At 41.5% G+C, this 14,275-nt stretch overlaps 1 protein-coding gene, 1 non-coding gene and 2 pseudogenes across 2 annotated transcripts; 2 read left to right on the top strand and 2 right to left on the bottom strand.

Annotated features, from left to right (window-relative positions):
• Positions 1-1,244: 1,244 nt before the first annotated feature.
• On the bottom strand, positions 1,245-2,675 carry LOC125021567 (annotated as a pseudogene).
• Positions 2,676-4,127: 1,452 nt separating this feature from the next.
• Positions 4,128-5,772, top strand: LOC125021570 (olfactory receptor 2K2-like). Its single transcript, XM_047607684.1, has 3 exons — positions 4,128-4,525; positions 4,976-5,202; positions 5,417-5,772. The coding sequence occupies exons 1-3, from the start codon at positions 4,149-4,151 to the stop codon at positions 5,770-5,772; spliced, it is 960 nt and encodes a 319-aa protein (XP_047463640.1). The 5' UTR covers positions 4,128-4,148.
• Positions 5,773-7,255: 1,483 nt separating this feature from the next.
• Positions 7,256-8,546, bottom strand: LOC125021639 (annotated as a pseudogene).
• Positions 8,547-14,163: 5,617 nt separating this feature from the next.
• trnad-guc lies at positions 14,164-14,235 on the top strand. The gene has a single exon. It is a non-coding gene; the product is annotated as a tRNA-Asp (tRNA).
• Positions 14,236-14,275: the final 40 nt, after the last annotated feature.

Here is a 14,275-nt window from a genome sequence, read left to right as displayed (position 1 = left end):
TTTTTTACATGTTTGTCAAAATTAAATGTTTCAGATCATCTCCAAAGTCTTCATTTAGTTTGTCTCCATCCATTCACAGGTGGACTTGCAGGTTTGTTCTGGATCATTGTCCTGCTGCAGAACCCAAGTTCTTTTCAGCTTGAGGTCACCAACAGAGGAACGGGCATTTTTTGGATTTTTTGGTAGACAGCAGACTTCATGGTTCCGTTTATCACATCAAGTCGTCCTGGTCCTGAAGCAGCAGAACAGCCCCAGACCATCACACTGCCACCACCAGGTTTTACATTTTGCAGTGTTTGAAAGGTAATTTGTCAGGATTGCCAAAGAAAAGTTTTTGAGGCCTGTAAGGTGCAACCTTGTCAGGTTAGGGGTGATTGTAATGTGCTACTGCTAACCTTTACAATTGTAAATGGTGTTGCATTCATCTTATTAGAATGAACTTATGGCCCTTTATGCACCTTCTTGCACACTTCAATCCCAGGGAAATGGTCTGTTAAATGTTCCTCAGGTCAGAAATAAAGACAGTTAGTTGGTGTGCTTTTCCTTCTGTGCACTAATGTTATGTAACCGTCTTGCTCAAGACATTAGGTAGGTATGTTCTGTTGAGGGATTCAAAGCAAAGTTAAAGACCCACTTGTTTATTGCTTCATATAAGTCTTGACGTGTTTTGAATGATTTAAATTGTTTGAGTTCTGTTGTCTCTGTTGTTTTATTCTGTTTTAATTGCCTGTACAGCACTGTGATTGAAAGTGCTTCATTATTGGATTCCCAGAGCTTTAGAAATGGCTTCATAACCTTTTCCTGACCAGACACTACATCACAGTTATGTTTTAAAGGAGGAGGACAACACTTTTTCACACAGGACCTTCTGAGTTTGGATTTTCTTTTTCTCTTAAATATAAAAAATCTTCATTTAAAAACAGTATTTCGTGTTTACTTGTGTTATATTTGTCTTATATTTAAGTTTGTATGATGATCTTTTGCATTTCCCCAATGCGGATTTATAAAGTACTATCTTATCTAATGATCTGAGACATTTAAGTGTGACAAACATGCGAAGAAAATAAGAAATTGGGGCAAACACTTTTTGACACAACTCCAGGTGAACCTTTATACATCAGTAATGAACCACATGGTGAATCACACACAACCAGCTCATATTGAATCATTTCCTGAACTGATTCTAGTTTAGAATTTGTATTAACATTTACAACATCTAAAGTGACATTCTCACTATTTATTGCCCTACATCAACAGCCTTTTCATCTAGAGAATCATACAAGTGTGTCAGTGTTTGTGATGGACTCGTGTTTTAAAGAGCTTCAGGATGCCGGCACGCAAGTCTTTACTGACCAGTCCATAGATAATGGGGTTGAGGGCCGGTGGAATGATGATGGCCAGAATGCTGAAGAACTTCTTGATGTTCTGCGATGCTGAGGGGATCCTGTGGCCCACGATTATAGCCATGGCAGCTATTTCATACAGCACATACACAACAAGGTGAGATGCACAGGTCTGGAAGGCCTTGCTCCAGACGCTGCTATCGGTTCGCCCTTGTCTGAGAGAAGCACTCAGGATTCGGATGTAGGAAAAGGCTATGATGAGGAACATCCCTGTGCTCAGACACCAGGTCATACACAGACCTAGAATACATAGAAAAAGATCAGCCTTTTAGTCCAGCAGCACCTGTTTGATAAAAGATGTAGTTTATCCAACACACCAACAAGTGCACATAAATGGTAAGCTTTTCTAGACTTAAATATGATGAAGACATCACTTTAAATGATCCCAACAACAGATCAGAAACAAAAGGATTCAGTCATCTGAACTGGCTTAACATCTGCAGGATGCACTAACCATAGATATTATTGATGGGTGTGGGTCTGCAGGCCAGGTTCAAAATCACTCGGTTGCTGCAGTAGACTGTTGGATGGTTTGGCCGCACAGTGCAACATTTGTATGGAAGCTGAAGAGGACGACAATGAGAATCAGAGCCACGAGCCAGGCCAGGGCACAGCAGGAGTGCAGCCGAGCTGAGGTCATGATGGCGTGATACCTGAGTGGTTCACAGACAGCGATGTACCTGCATGGAAGTGAAAGAGATCTCAAGCTACAGATATATATGTGTATATATATATATCTATACTGACAGTATCTTAGTTAGAAAGTTTCCTTTCATTAACAACAGTTCAAATCTGAGTAAGCGGTGCCAAAATCAGTGATTCTTTAATCAGTGACGACTTCTCCTGCAGACACCTTTCTTTTTTCTTTCTTTACCTGTCGTAGGCCATCGCGGCCAGGATTGTCTGCACAGCTGCACCATACGTGTGCACAGAGAAGGCCTGGGCGATGGCCGGGCCGTAGCCGATCCTCTTCTGCCCCGTTAGGAAGTGCATCATGAGGCGAGGCAGCACCGCCGTGGCCCCCAGGAGATCACAGACCACCAGGTGGCAGACCATCACAAACATGGGTCTGTGCAGGCTCTTATTCATAATGATGACAAGCATAACAATGCCATTCCCCAACAGAACCACGACGTAGGTGAACAGAGCCAGGAAGAACAGGAAAGGTCCTTGGCCTGGTGGGATGTAGAAGCCCTCCAGCTCGAACACGATGGGCTGTCTGAGAGGAGACACCACAGATACGTTCTCCATCCAAAGCTGTACAGTTCTGTAAAAGACAAGTACACGAAAGACTTCCAGACAGGAAACTTGTCAGTCGTCAGGCAGAGAGATATTTAAAGATTTCAAACCACACATCGTACGGTCAACTCCGTTTGAGAGAATTAAAGGCAAAGGCTGAAGTCTGTTCTCCTTGTCATGTTGATGCTCCTCTGACTCGTGGATTAAAATGTGTTGAGTTTTTAATGACTTTACTTCCCTTCCCACAGGTTTACCACAGTGACATCAACCCCTCCCTGAATGCCAGCTTTGGTCCCTCAAGATGGCAGAAACATTAAACTAGACATTTGTTTTTCTTTTTTTAGGTTTTTTTTGTGTGCCTTTCGAATTTTCTACGTCTTCATAAAAATCACTTATTGACACATGTTCTGAAAGTAGAAACTAAAGAAAACCCAATCAAACATATAAAACAGAAATATTAGAGTATTTTATTTCCAGTGTGCGCTGTGAGCTCCTTGTGAGCTAAATGTTCCTGGTAACAGCTGATCAGGGTCTAATCTGATCCCATTCAGAACAGAACCAGTTGAGTTGTGAGATGTTGGTGGTTTCCTCTCATCAACTGATGCTACAACATTTCTACTGGATGAAGGTCAGGACTTTGACTTGTTCCTAAGCATTCATCTGGTTCTTCTGGAGAACCACTGGTGTTCTTGGGCTCCTTGTCTTCCTCCATGACCCAGTTTCTCTTCACATTCAGCTCATTTACTCATGTCCTGACATTTTCTTTTAGAGTTCACTGGTAGAATTCACAGTTCATTGGTCCATCAATGATGAGCAGATGCAGCAGAACAGGCCCAAACCAGGACATTAGCGCCCCCATGTTTCATGGAGGGATGAGGTCCTGATGCTGGAGTGCAGTGTTGGTTCATCACAAAACATGACGATGCCCAAACATTTAAACCAAACTATTCTACTCTGGTCTCATCTGTCTACTAAACATTGTCCCAAATGTTCTTTGTGGACACAGAGCAGTGTCTTATTATTTAATTTTCATTACTTGCTCTATTGAAATACCACCCATAGACTCTGGCAATCTTTTTCCTGGTGCCAATAACCATGCACTTAGTCTTAGTGATGCTCAAAACTAATTTGATTTCTTCTACCCAATCAGACACAGTTTGCAATTCTTTGCATGATACATCAGTCAGTTCCTTGCATGTAACGTCTGGTTTGATGTTGGTGCCATCTTGAGGGACCAATTCAGGGAGGGGTTGATGTCACTGTGGTAAACTTGTGGGATGGGAAGTAAAGTCATTAAAAACTCAACACATTTTAATCCACGAGTCAGAGGAGCATCAACATGACAAGGAGAACAGACTTCAGCCTTTGCCTTTAATTCTCTCAAACGGAGTTGACCGTACGACGTGTAGTTTGAAATCTTTAAATATCTCTCTCCCTGACGACTGACAAGTTTCCTGTCTGGAAGTCTTTCGTATACTTGTCTTTTACAGAACTGTACAGCTTTGGATGGAGAACGTATCTGTGGTGTCTCCTCTCAGACAGCCCATCGTGTTCGAGCTGGAGGGCTTCTACATCCCACCCGGCCAAGGACCTTTCCTGTTCTTCCTGGCTCTGTTCACCTACGTCGTGGTTCTTTTGGGGAATGGCATTGTTCTGCTCGTCATCATCATGGACAAGAGCCTGCACAGACCCATGTTTGTGATGGTCTGCCACCTGGTGGTCTGTGATCTCCTGGGGGCCACGGCGGTGCTGCCTCGCCTCATGATGCACTTCCTAACGGGGCAGAAGAGGATCGGCTACGGCCCGGCCATCGCCCAGGCCTTCTCTGTGCATACATATGGTGTCGCCGTGCAGACGATACTGGCCGCGATGGCCTACGACAGGTAAAGAAAGAAACATCTCATGCATTCGTGAAATATTGCATTAAGAATCACTCTTGGGTCTTTAACGGCAATTTCTTTTAGTACAGGCACAGACGAAATTAAAACTTGATTGGTTCTATGAAAATACATAATAAACTTTGAGTATTGGGTAATTTTGGTTCCAGTGATCAACTAATGCTTCTTATTAAAACACACATCTGTAGCTTGAGATCTCTTTCACTTCCATGCAGGTACATCGCCGTCTGTCCTACGACAGGTAAAGAAAGAAAAAAGAAAGGTGTCTGCAGGAGAAGTCGTCACTGATTAAAGAATCACTGATTTTGGCACCGCTTACTCAGATTTGAACTGTTGTTAATGAAAGGAAACTTTCTAACTAAGATACTGTCAGTATAGATATATATATATACACATATATATCTGTAGCTTGAGATCTCTTTCACTTCCATGCAGGTACATCGCCGTCTGTGAACCACTCAGGTATCATGCCATCATGACCTCAGCTCGGCTGCACTCCTGCTGTGCCCTGGCCTGGCTCGTGGCTCTGATTCTCATTGTCGTCCTCTTCAGCTTCCATACAAATGTTGCACTGTGCGGCCAAACCATCCAACATGTCTACTGCAGCAACCGAGTGATTCTGAACCTGGCCTGCAGACCCACACCCATCAATAATATCTATGGTTAGTGCATCCTGCAGATGTTAAGCCAGTTCAGATGACTGAATCCTTTTGTTTCTGATCTGTTGTTGAGATCATTTAAAGTGATGTCTTCATCATATTTAAGTCTAGAAAAGCTTACCATTTATGTGCACTTGTTGGTGTGTTGGATAAACTACATCTTTTATCAAACAGGTGCTGCTGGACTAAAAGGCTGATCTTTTTCTATGTATTCTAGGTCTGTGTATGACCTGGTGTCTGAGCACAGGGATGTTCCTCATCATAGCCTTTTCCTACATCCGAATCCTGAGTGCTTCTCTCAGACAAGGGCGAACCGATAGCAGCGTTCGGAGCAAGGCCTTCCAGACCTGTGTATCTCACCTTGTTGTGTATGTGCTGTATGAAATAGCTGCCATGGCTATAATCGTGAGCCACAGGTTCCCCTCAGCATCGCAGAACATCAAGAAGTTCTCCAGCATTCTGTTTATCATCGTTCCACCGGCCCTCAACCCCATTATCTATGGACTGGTCAGTAAAGACTTGCGTGCCGGCATCCTGAAGCTCTTTAAAACACGAGTCCATCACAAACACTGACACACTTGTGTGATTCTCTAGATGAAAAGGCTGTCGATGTAGGGCAATAAATAGTGAGAATGTCACTTTGTATGTTGTAAATTTTAATAATTACACATTCTAGACTAGAGTCAGTTCAGGAAATGATTCAATATGAGTTGGTTTTGTGAAATTCATCATGTGGTTCATGCTGTAAATATTAGTAATCATAGTTGTCAGAACAGGGCTATAAATTACTGTGTATATGTGATCATAAGAACCTTTGGACTGTGTCGGACTAATGATGTTGGACTAATGGCAAAACAGCCCCATGCTCTGAAAATACACAACAGCACACTGTGCATCAAACCAACCCTGCTTGAGTTGAACTCATTCATTCAACCACTGGTAGAAATTAACCTGAATAAGTGATGTTAGTAATGTGCCTTTTAAAAGATTCAGGCCTTGGAGCTGTAAACCAAACTAAACAAGAAGCTAATCTGAACTAGAATCAATGCAGCGAATGCTTGAATATGAGGAGACTGTATTTTATTAATTTATTATTAAATAATTTACTCAATAATCACTGGTGTGTTTATTTCCTTATATGATTATGGTGCCTAAAGCAGCCTCAGGATTCCTCAGTTTTTTGCAGTTCTCAAAAATTGTTAACATCAGAGTCAGTGTTGGGGGTAATGAGTTACAAAGTAATGGATTACTGTAACGATATTACTTCTTTGGGGTAACGAAGTAAATTCAATTCAAGAGAGAGTGAGACACAGTGGTTAGTAATAGAAAATAAATTATAAGAGATAGAAAATAAAATGATAAGATATTAGAGGACAGGAGCCAGAGAAGACAGAGGAGAGGACATGTCCTCAGTGCATCGTCCCCCTGCAGCCTAGGCCTATAGCAGCATAACTAAGGGATGGTTAAGTCCAGCTCTAACTATAAGCTTTGTCAAAAAGGAAAGTCTTAGTCCTGACCTTAAACGTGGAGACTGTGTCTGCCTCCAGAACCCAAACTGGGAGCTGGTTCCACAGGAGAGGAGCCTGATAGCTGAAGGCTCTACCTCCCATTCTACTTTTAGAAACCTATCCAATATGATATCATAATTATTGATAATGAATATTAAGTACTATAAACACGACAATGCAGTAGATTTTCTGAATTTAGCAGTAAAAAATAACGACATTTGTCTGCGCCCCCTCCCGCTCTGAGATTTGGTTTTGCCCACCTCAGACCTGTGCATCCCGCCTCCAGTGTCTCCCCATGTTTGTATGAAGAATTCATGGTGATTTGAAGACAGCACAAGCGAAAAAGAAAGGCCAACCAACAATTTTAAGTTGTTGTTCGGGCAAAAGAATGAGAATATCTTCCAAACAGGAGGTACGCTGCTGCCAGTTTGTCATCAGGCAAAACGTGTTTTGCAACTTTGGGCTATACAAATAAACTTAACCATTTAATTAAGAAGTCGCCGGCATCTAACAACATAATTCTTTTTTTTTCAATGAAACCTGGACACTCAAGTGAGGTTTGCTCTTGAGGTCAAGGTGTCGTCTTTTTGTAGTCTTTTCCTTACTACATCTGTGGCTTCTCTGGTGGGAATGCAGGTGAACAGTGAGGTCACATCATAGGACATGATGGTGTCTTCTGGGCCCAGTGTGACGTTCTTGACTTTGTTCACAAAGTCCCTGGAGTTTTCGATGTGGTGTGGGGTGTTGCCTACTAACGGTGCCAGGATGGATGCCAAATGCTTGGTGATGTTGTATGTGACTGAGTTTATACTGCTGACAATGAGTCTGAGTGGGGCTCCCTCCTTGTGTATTTTGGGGAGTCCATAAATACCCGGTGTAGCTTCCCCTGGGTACAGACGGTAATAAAGGAGTCTGTCGATGGCCTTCTCCTTTTCCAGCTGTTGTAGATAGTTTATTATTCTGGTTTTGTAGATGTTGGCTGGGTCACGTCTCAGTGTCTCATATGTGTCCTTGTCATTGAGGAGGTTGCCCATTTTTGTGTGGTAGTCCACTGTGTTTAACACCACTGTGCATCTCTCTTTGTCAGCTGGAAGGATTGTGATGTCCTGGTCCTTCTGCAGTGACACTAGCACCTTCCTTTCCTGGGGGCGGATGTTAGAAGGTGGTGTTTTTGCACTGGCGAGGGCAGATGTTAATTCCAAGCTGAGTAGTTTAACTTCTCCGTTGGTCAGTTTGTTGTTCTTGATGGCAGATTCTGTGGCAGTGATGAGGTCTACCACTGGAATCTTTTCTGGTGTTACAGCGAAGTTCAGTCCTTTGGCCAGGATCTCTTTCTCTGGCTGAGTGAGTTCTCTGTGTGATAGGTTCTGGACCCACTTCTCCTGGATGCTGTGTGGTGTGGTCATCCTTCTTCCTCCATGTCAGTTCTTCAGACTTGTGTTATTGTTGTGTCTAGTTTGCAAACATAGGAATTTGCGTTTCTGTTGTTCCTTACCTTTTGTGTGTTGTGTGATTTGGGCCTTTTCCACAAATTTGGAGACTTTCTCCAGGATGTCCTCAGGTATCTGCAATGTTAGTTTGTAGAAGCAGTGTTCGGCCTCAGATGTGAGAGTGTCGATGGTGAAATGGACCTGAAATGGACCTGTCTCACTCTCTTGTTGCGCAGCTATTGACTATTTACAGTTCAGTTTCGACTTCTATCCCCAAGAAGTTTCAACAACATTCACACCTTGAGCCTCCAGGCTCCCACTGACAATAGCCTTGTTAAAGCTCTATCCATAGGGTAAGTAGCCTCGGCACACAGTTCTCCCCATTCAACATTAGGTAAGTACCAGCCATTATCGAAATAGTGACCCCAGTTTCTGGTCAGGCAAGTTTCTGGTGGGTGTACCCACAGAGTTTATTCCTATTTAAACCTCAATTTTCCACTAGTCTACCAGAACTGAAGAAGCTACTTGGATGAGTGACAAAACAACTTCAAGAAATTCTACAAGTCCAGCTGCCTTTATTCAATGCCTTTTTGGATGTGCATTAACTCCTCTTCAATACAAGATATAGAACTATGCTGGGGCACCTCTCCTGCGCCCAGAGCTGAATGCAGCTTGATTTGCACACCACCACCCTCCTGCCATGGGACGTCACAGCTGTCTGTCATTAAGTGCGGCTGATTTGACAGGTCAAGCTGCGGGATTTGTAGACGATCAGACAGAGATGCAAAATGGAGAAAGACAAATTAAATAATAAAGTGAAGTCACCTAAAACAATATCTTTTGAGAATAGAAACTCAGTGCGAAAGAGCTCAGAGAGCCGAACATCACAGTTGATCATCAGTCCAAAAACAGAGGGAGACAGTACACTCAGTCTTTTTCCAGGACCTGGTTTAGCAAACAAGGCTAGGCTAACTGCTAGTAGCGAGGCTAATGCTTTATTCTGCTTTCCCTGCCTCCTTTTTCAAATGTCATGACCTGAGCCAGCATGAATTAAAACAGGTATGACTGATTTAAAGCACTTTTAAGAAAAGTCAAAGAAGCATGAACAACCTGGGATCCACATGGAAAATGCACTGCGACTAACCATGTTTGGCTATGTTTGGCTACATGTTGCTTTTGCTGTTTTCATTAAGATGGTGGGCCACTTTTGGTCTGCGAGGGTCCTAGAGGAAAGAGTTTTTCTCCACTCTATGACCGGTCCCTGGTGTCCCAGTGGCCAGGAGGTTAATTAAATTATTGTAAACTTCAGTGACGTCCCATTCTTAATCCCTATGGTTTCATATGACGTCTCCACCCTTTGCAGCTCTAACGGCTTCAACTCTTCTGAGAAGGTCCCACAAATTCGGGAGCATGGAATTGTCCAAAATCTCATGGCATGTTGAAGCATTCAGAGTTCCTTTCACTGGAACTAAAGGGCCAAGTCCAGCTCCTGAACAACCAGCCCCCACCATAAACCCCCCCTCCACTAAGCTCCCCCCTTGGCCCAGTGCAGTCAAACCAGTAGGGTTCTACTGGGAACCTCCAGACCCAGACTGGTCCATCAGGTTTCCAGATGTCCCTCCAGAGAACGTCTCCACTGCTCTAGAGTCCAGTGGAGCTGCTTTCCACCACTGCATCCCACACTCCGCATCCCACGCTCTGCATGGACCTTGGTGATGTTTAGCTGGGATGCAGCTGCTGGGCCATGGAAGCCCATTCATGAAGCTCTGTCTACGTTCTGTTCTGGAGACAATCTGAAGTCTGGAGACTCTCTGTGACCTCACTATGATGAGGCCTGACACTTCAATGACTTCCACTTTGTTTTAAAACCACTGACAGATGACTGCGGAATATTTAGTAGAGACTGGACTTGTTGCTTAGGTGGCGTCCTATCACAGTACCACGCTTGAACCCACTGAGCTCCTGAGAGCCCCCATTGTTTGACTAATGTTTGTAGAAGCAGTCTGCAGCCTAGGGCCTGGATTTATAAACCCGTGGTCATGGAAGGGACTGGAACACCTGAATTTAATTATTTGGACGAATTATGAATACTATGAATACTTTGTTCACTGGAAACTTTGCTCTTGGACCCCATGAGACTCCAGGCTCATTTCTATCTGTGGGGCTTCAGACGATGGCACTAGCAGAAATGTAAAAGTTTTATTTTGGAATCTTGGATGTTGTCCGCAAAAGTTGTTGAGTTTTTTTTTTTTTTTCACTTTGTTGTCGAGTTTGTAGCCATGTGTTGACAGTAACATCCCTGTAGATCCTCTGATAAACACCTCTGACTGATCTCAGTCTGTCTCTGAGGACTAATTACCATCAGAAACTGTTGATAAGTGTTTAGTCCAGGAGCAGCTCACAGTGGACCTCATTAATGATTGTTTCAGAAACACTGACGCTCATTAGCGGCTGCTGTGGAAACTGGAACAAACAGTGATGAAACTGGAGGACCATCAGGGGGCAGTGTAGTCCCTGGAGCTCCCAGCATGCAACTCTTCATAGAATTTACAACAACAGAAAAGTTTAACCTGTGAAAAGTTTCAAGAGTGATAGTGTTATCAACTTCAGTCAAGTTTAGTGATCAAATATCAGATGATACAACTGAGGTTTTATTGTTCAGTAACATTGATCAGAAGCTGAAGTTAAAGGTTTGAGGTTTGATTTGTTTACAGAGTACAACCCGAATCATTGGCTGAAAGATCGAGAGAATAAACACAAAGCTGAAGCTTCTTCTCATTTTTCATCTGAACAATGAACAATCCACAAATATTCTAAAACAGCATGAAGGATCTATCTAAGACCAGCCGGGTAGAAACAGAGAAGATATAGAGAAAAGAAGAACAGGAGAAACAAGATAAACAAACTTCTATCATAGATACAAACATCAAGCTGAAGGAAACATGTAGGGTCTAGTAATATAACACATAGCTGATGATCTGTGACAGTTTGTGAGTATAACAGGAATCATGGGCAGGTTGGTGAATAGTTCATCTAGGTAGGAGTGGACACCTGGAGGAGGACATGAAGACTGGGACAGATGTAGTTTATGGAGCTCCACAGGTCTGATACACAGACTCCAGACCATGAAGACTGGGCTGGTTGATGAGGCCACGGCAGCAGATGTAGCTTAGAACTCCACAGGTCAGATATTCAGCCTCCAGACCAGAGACCCTCACAAGAAGATGGAGGGGAGAGAGGGAGACACAGTGGTTAGTACATTATAAGAGATAGAAAATAAAATGACCAGATGGATAATAGTACAGCTTTTTTATTTTTATTTTTTTTATTGTAATGTGTGCGCTACTTATGATGCAGATAGATGATGCTATCTAGTCAACGCTGTTTACTTTCTTCTTCTTCTGTGACCGCTTTCTTGGATGTTTTTGTTTTTCACACATGCCAGCACAGCGGTTGTGGAGCATGAACACACACATTGTCCAGTTAAAAATCCGATTAAGTGTATACATGAAGGAGCAATCACATTAACTGTTTTAGTCGGGTACGGAGAACTTAGGAAAATAAGTCATTAGCCCAAAAAAAAAAGAAACAATACAAAAAGGAACAATGTAACAAAAATATAAATATAACAATGTAAACAATAGCAACAATATAACAATAACTATAAAAACTGCTCAGAGAGAGAAATGTTGGCTCTTTCATTTTCCACCACAGAAGTGAGTCTGATTCCTGTTTAGTTTCTTCTCTTCCGAATTCCATACATTTCCGATACGGCATCAGTTCCTGCTGTGATACTTGGATTTGAGTGTCAAACTCTGTCCATATCCACCTTTTCTGTATCTATCTGATATCGATACCAGCTATAGTATCGATGCTATCGATATTTAGATCGATACGCCCAGCCTTAGTGAGAGGATGTAGATGGAGCGTGTTACATCAGTTGGGAAAATGATTCTTTTTTTACTAATGTTGATTCCACCACAGTGTATGTTGTATGATTAAAGTCTGTATGATTAATGGGGGCATTAATGGGATCCACTGTTTTCACATGTTTTGTTGTGTTCTACTGTTATTTTAAGTGTATTTCATTTCCCAAAAGAGAGAAAACATAACATATGTAAATCAAGTTAAATATGCCTTTTCTGGATTTTGCCGTTATTATTTACATTTTTGTCGATATTGTGATAATATGTTATCTTGACAGCCCTATTCTATACGATGGTTTGTTTCCTAGCCTCCCAGCTAACAGTGGCTCTTCCAGTTTACTAGCTTGGCAGAATTGCTTGTACTATCTTCAACTTTATTTTAGATTTAACTTATATTTTATATATTTTATATTTCTTTTTTTTTTACTAGTGATTGTTAAGAGTATTTCTTCTATGTGCAGCTAAGCTACTGTGACTAAATAATTTCTCTTGTGGATCATCAGTCTCTGAGTCTAAATCTTCATCGGTTTTGCACAAACTGTTTTTCTCTAATTGTGTAAATTTGTGAAACTTTATTTAGCTTCAACAACATGATTACAATATACAGTATTATACTGTATCAAAGATGTCCCTCAATAAAATACACATTTCAACACCCACATACATGTACACATATACATGTATAACCCAACCAGATATAAAATAAAAACTCATCCCATGCATTCATATTTCATAAGTGCAAAGGAGAAGTGAAAGGTTTAAAATACAGTTGAAAACAAACAACATTTACAGCATTGATTTCAGTGAATAATTGTGCTTCATATATCGGAGACCTGTTGGTCTTTGAATCCGTCATCTTCAAAATGTTCCTGTTGATCATCTTCTGTTCAATAAAAATATTCACTCTCTTGTTCCTGTTGATTCTAGTGGACTTCAAACTTAAAACCTCACTACAAGTTGAGTAAAGAAGTGCTCTTTTTCTTTTATGTTTTTTATTTAATTTACAGACAAACCAGACAATTTATAACTTCACATAAAATAAAGATGCGTTAGAATCAACATGACCTCAACAAAAGGCCCCATGAAGCTTTTTGTGTTAGGCTGCACTAGTGTTATGAGTCTGGATAGTTAAAAGAAGCTAAACTAAATATGCTTTAGCGTCATTGGGCCTATTTTATTTTTATATATAACATGAAATGGCCAGAAATATGAGTTTAAATCAATAATTATATATGATCACTTAAATATGTCCATGAATCTGTCCGTTTCCTTCATAGTGTCCGGTAGCTTGAGCCCCTTCAGTGCCTCTTTATCCACTCCACTCATTAATCTTAATTTAATCTAAGTAATTAAGTAATATTTTTCAGGCCTTGAAATTGAAACCATTTCAGTCACATGTAAACTGTGCGACTTTTGAGAGTAATTAATTATTGTGTTGTGAGTGAAAGTCGTGCCTCTTTGTTGGTCAGTCATTAATAGTTACTGTTGGAACTTGTGTTTGTTGTTGTAATGTGTTTAAAACAGACTGAAATAATAACAATAAATAAATTCTCAGTCTTTGTCAGCTCCTGGGGGCGAAGCCTCCCCTGTCCTTAAAACCTAGTGACGCCCCTGCTGTGAACCAACACATTTGTCACTTAATTCATGGCCTGGACGACTCAAATGTTAGGTGGTCATAATGTTATGGTTTGATGAGGTGTGGTTAAGTTAAAATGTTTTGTTGTGTCATTTGTGTCTGCAAAGACACAGCTCTTTGTCTCCACCTGCTGCTCATCTAGACGAATTGACTCAAACTTTAACTTGTTCCAGTTTTAATATTTTAATATTTTTCTACTTTTCTTCTTCAGAACAGAACCTCTTCAGTTCTGAGCTGTTGGTGGGTTTCCTCACATGAACTAATGCTTCAGGTACAACATTTCTATTGGATTAAGGTCAGGACTTTGACTTGGCTAAATGAGGAACTGAACAACACTTTGACTGGAAACACTTCTCGAAATAAACTCGTAATCCCGGAAGTCCATCTCACTGATATGTGATATACATATATACTTTTCAATCGTAGTAGTGTCTTATTTGCATCTGTCATTTTGTTCTCTCGACTCCTCGTTAGTATAGTGGACAGTATCTCCGCCTGTCACGCGGAAGACCGGGGTTCGATTCCCCGACGGGGAGGAATTTTTTTTTTTTTGTTTTCGTTGAAACACAAGTTGTT

The sequence above is a fragment of the Mugil cephalus genome, chromosome 15 (genome assembly GCF_022458985.1).
Source record: "Mugil cephalus isolate CIBA_MC_2020 chromosome 15, CIBA_Mcephalus_1.1, whole genome shotgun sequence".
Taxonomy (NCBI): domain Eukaryota; kingdom Metazoa; phylum Chordata; class Actinopteri; order Mugiliformes; family Mugilidae; genus Mugil; species Mugil cephalus.
Note: the sequence above shows the minus strand (reverse complement) of the source record. Positions and strands in the feature narration are given on the sequence as shown.

Bases quoted from the DNA above. Each gene is read 5' to 3' on its own strand.
- LOC125021570 (XM_047607684.1), top strand. From the start codon at position 4,149: ATGGAGAACGTATCTGTGGTGTCTCCTCTCAGACAGCCCATCGTGTTC. The intron at 4,526-4,975 runs GTAAAGAAAGAA...ACTTCCATGCAG, and splicing joins GCCGCGATGGCCTACGACAG to GTACATCGCCGTCTGTGAAC. The intron at 5,203-5,416 runs GTTAGTGCATCC...TATGTATTCTAG, and splicing joins ACCCATCAATAATATCTATG to GTCTGTGTATGACCTGGTGT.